This window comes from Coregonus clupeaformis, chromosome 36, assembly GCF_020615455.1.
Source record: "Coregonus clupeaformis isolate EN_2021a chromosome 36, ASM2061545v1, whole genome shotgun sequence".
Taxonomy (NCBI): Eukaryota; Metazoa; Chordata; class Actinopteri; order Salmoniformes; family Salmonidae; genus Coregonus; species Coregonus clupeaformis.
In genome coordinates this window covers 40,074,929-40,079,310 of record NC_059227.1, presented here as the reverse complement: position 1 = coordinate 40,079,310, position 4,382 = coordinate 40,074,929, and the positions used below count along the sequence as shown (strand labels likewise).

At 36.1% G+C, this 4,382-nt stretch overlaps 1 protein-coding gene across 1 annotated transcript; it reads left to right on the top strand.

Moving 5' to 3' along the window:
- The first annotated feature begins 470 nt into the window (after window positions 1–470).
- Window positions 471–4,144, top strand: LOC121552860. The gene is made up of 2 exons (XM_041865943.2): window positions 471–2,325; window positions 2,362–4,144. The coding sequence occupies exons 1-2, from the start codon at window positions 1,489–1,491 to the stop codon at window positions 2,479–2,481; spliced, it is 957 nt and encodes a 318-aa protein (XP_041721877.1). The 5' UTR covers window positions 471–1,488; the 3' UTR covers window positions 2,482–4,144.
- The last annotated feature ends 238 nt before the right edge of the window (window positions 4,145–4,382 follow it).

Below are 4,382 nucleotides of genomic sequence, written 5' to 3'. Positions count from 1 at the left end.
CAGGGAAGCAGACAGCCGAACTAACAGGGAAGCAGACAGCCGAACTAACAGGGAAGCAGACAGCCGAACTAACAGGGAAGCAGACTTGATGCAGTTCACAGCCGAACTAACAGGGAAGCAGACTTGATGCAGTTCACAGCCGAACTAACAGGGAAGCAGACTTGATGCAGTTCACAGCCGAACTAACAGGGAAGCAGACTTGATTATGTCAAACTCTGCTTACCTGTGGTAAAGCTAAGCTGTAACGAACATTTAAAAAAATATATATATTTTAAAGGGGGACGATGAGTGGTGTTGAGGTGTATAATGGATATAAGTAGAGGGTGTTGAGGTGTATAATGGATATAAGTAGAGGGATCAAATTAGACAATAACAGGGTGCTATGATTCTGAGCAGGATTAGATCAGATCAGAGTAATGACTAAAAACAAAGGAGGAGAAGGAGAGTGGGTTTAACAGGATTGGGTTTAGGGTCTTTTAATGTGTATGACATTATAAAATAGGTCAGAGGTTCGAGTCCTCAACATGACGAGATTATAAAGGGTATGACATTATATAATAGGTTTGAGTCCAATAAAGTCAAAAGAAACATTATAAAATAGGTCAGAGGTTCGAGTCCTCAAGATGACGAGATTATAAGGTGTGATAAATAGGTTCAAGTCCTGTGATGAAAGAATAAACATTGTTCAGAGGTTCGAGTCCTCAAGGAAACAGAATAAAGAGATAGATGTGAAAAGGTTCAAGGCCTCAACCGTGTTATAAAAGCCCTATGAGAGAATTAGTCCCTTGTAAATTACTCAAAATGGCCAGGAGAGGGAGCAGTAACATGTTGAATCATAGCACCAAAGACAAAATAGGCAAATTACATTTTAATACAGATCAAGATTGAGATTTGATTTAAGTATTTGATTACTAATATTGCATGAACTAATAGTAGTAATGAATGGCCAGCTTAGTAGACCGGTATCTGGAAAAACAGTCACCATTAAGAGTAAAGCAGAGCTTCATTTAACTCCAAGAGAGAGACTGGAAATGACGGAATTATTACAGACAAATCTGCATTTAGAACAAGTCTCTTGTAAAAGTAATATAAATCAAATAATTTGCAAATGGATGTTAAGTAAATTAGGATTTTTCTATGTGGAACCATATCTTAGTGAATTATCAGCATGGACAGATAATGAGTATCCTCAAGACGGTAGTTTTAAAAGGGATCAATTACAGGTATAATGGATAATACAGCCATAAGAACCCGGAATGGGATTTAGATTATATGAAAGAGGTGTATAAATTATGGGATTTAGATTATATGAAAGAGGTGTATAAATTATGGGATTTAGATTATATGAAAGAGGTGTATAAATTATGGGATTTAGATTATATGAAAGAGGTGTATCAATTATGGGATTTAGATTATATGAAAGAGGTGTATAAATTATGGGATTTAGATTATATGAAAGAGGTGTAAAAATTATGGGACTTAGATTATATGAAAGAGGTGTATAAATTATGGGATTTAGATTATATGAAAGAGGTGTATCAATTATGGGATTTAGATTATATGAAAGAGGTGTATAAATTATGGGACTTAGATTATATGAAAGAGGTGTATAAATTATGGGATTTAGATTATATGAAAGAGGTGTATAAATTATGGGACTTAGATTATATGAAAGAGGTGTATAAATTATGGGACTTAGATTATATGAAAGAGGTGTATAAATTATGGGATTTAGATTATATGAAAGAGGTGTATAAGTTATGGGATTTAGATTATATGAAAGAGGTGTATAAATTATGGGATTTAGATTATATGAAAGAGGTGTATCAATTATGGGATTTAGATTATATGAAAGAGGTGTATAAATTATGGGATTTAGATTATATGAAAGAGGTGTATAAATTATGGGATTTAGATTATATGAAAGAGGTGTATCAATTATGGGATTTAGATTATATGAAAGAGGTGTATAAATTATGGGATTTAGATTATATGAAAGAGGTGTATAAATTATGGGACTTAGATTATATGAAAGAGGTGTATAAATTATGGGATTTAGATTATATGAAAGAGGTGTATCAATTATGGGATTTAGATTATATGAAAGAGGTGTATAAATTATGGGACTTAGATTATATGAAAGAGGTGTATAAATTATGGGATTTAGATTATATGAAAGAGGTGTATAAATTATGGGACTTAGATTATATGAAAGAGGTGTATAAATTATGGGACTTAGATTATATGAAAGAGGTGTATAAATTATGGGATTTAGATTATATGAAAGAGGTGTATAAATTATGGGATTTAGATTATATGAAAGAGGTGTATAAATTATGGGATTTAGATTATATGAAAGAGGTGTATCAATTATGGGACTTAATGTGTTTACAATGGCTGGTAAATATAATAAGGAAGGAGGAAAAGTCAGTTATGATATTAGGTCATTTGGTAATGGAGCAACATAATCTACCTTTATGAAAAGAGTCAGTCCACGTGGGCTATTCCCTAAACTCAGGTCAACATACATGTTTCCTATAGTTAAAATAAATAACTTTGAGATCAAACGGTGGCGCGAGGAATGCATGGCATTGTGGTTACAAAGGTTTGGTAGAGCTTTTGAACCGGCAGAAAGAAAGTTTAGAGGTCATACAGGACGAATAAACATTGAAATAATTAGATCTACTAGAGAGCAAGGAATATAAAATGATATTTACAATAATCAACCAGAACCAAAAGGTTGATTTAAACAATAGATTAGCAAATACAATTATGGAATTTTTTGTTGAAACAAGGGAACCGTAATACTCGAGGGAGGTAGAGAGAGGAAATTGGACTCCTGCCCAACCGCACCCTAACTCCCAGAATAAACCTAGAGAGGTTGAAGGTGTCCTTTAAGTAAACAGGAAGTCCAGAATTAGTGGAACTATGCAAAGTGATCATATATCTCTCCCATTACAAATTGATTAGGAGGATATTAATTTTCAACATTAATTTATAGTAAACGCTACAACTACTATGGCGTTCATGGGAAGAGACCTTTTAAGTAAACTCGATGCAACCATTTTTTGTTCACCAGATGGCATCGAGGTATATGGAACAACAGGCTATTTTATGAACAAAGAGCAGAGGGTAATTTTAATTTGAAAGAGTGCATAATCAATTAAATGAATGTGTATGATAAGTTTATATAACTTTGGATAATAAGCTTTGATAGAACATTATATAGGTAATGGACTGTAAATGTGTTGTCTAGTTATCTGACTAACTGTTTATTGTCTAGGTGACTGAATGTAACTGTTTTGTCTATGTGACTGAAAGTATGTATTTTGTCTACTATTATTTGTCTACTAACTACTGACTGTAGTTGTCTGTTGTTTATGTGACTGATTAACAATGTTGTCTAGATAACTGACTAACTGTGTTGTCTAGGTGACTTACTGTAACTGTGTTGTCTAGGTGACTGACTGTAGCTGTTGTGTCTAGGTGACTTACTGTAACTGTGTTGTCTAGGAGACTGACTGTAACTGTGTTGTCTAGGAGACTGACTGTAACTGTGTTGTCTAGGTGACTGACTGTAGCTGTTGTGTCTAGGAGACTGACTGTAACTGTGTTGTCTAGGAGACTGACTGTAACTGTGTTGTCTAGGAGACTGACTGTAACTGTGTTGTCTAGGAGACTGACTGTAACTGTGTTGTCTAGGAGACTGACTATCTGACTGTTGTCTAGATGACTCTCTGTAACTGACTGTTGTCTAGGTTACTGACTGCAACTGTTGTGTAGGTTACTGACTGTAACTCTGTTGTCTAGGTGACTGATTCTAACTGTGTTGTCTAGGTGTTACTTTTAAGGATGATACATCATCATGAGGATGTTTATCGTAATTAGTTCTCACCCTGTCAGCTGCTATTGGACCACGCCAAGGACCCAACCAGGAAGTTCCACAGGTAACCCTGCCCACTTCGTCTCTCCTTCAACCCTTTTGGCTTCTGGGCTGCCACTGTACTGTTTATTCACGTCACCACGTACTGTTTATCCGGTCATAATACTGTAGCTTCTGGTGAAGTCAGGGAAGGTTGCATTTTGGTGCTAAACATGTTTGTGTGTGTATGTGTGTGTGTGTGTGTGTGTGTGTGTCTGTGTGCCTGTGTGTGTGTGTGTGTGTGTGTGTGTGTGTGTGTGTGTGTGTGTGTGTGTGTGTGTGTGTGTGTGTGTGTGTGTGTGTGTGTGTGTGTGTGTGTGTGTGTGCGTGCGTGCGTGCGTGCGTGCGTGCGTGCGTGCGTGCGTGTGTGCGCGTCTGATGTTATTTACTTGATGACTGTGCCTGGCCTTCTCCAACAACCCACACAGCCTCCACTCTCTCTGTGTGTGTGTGTGTGTGT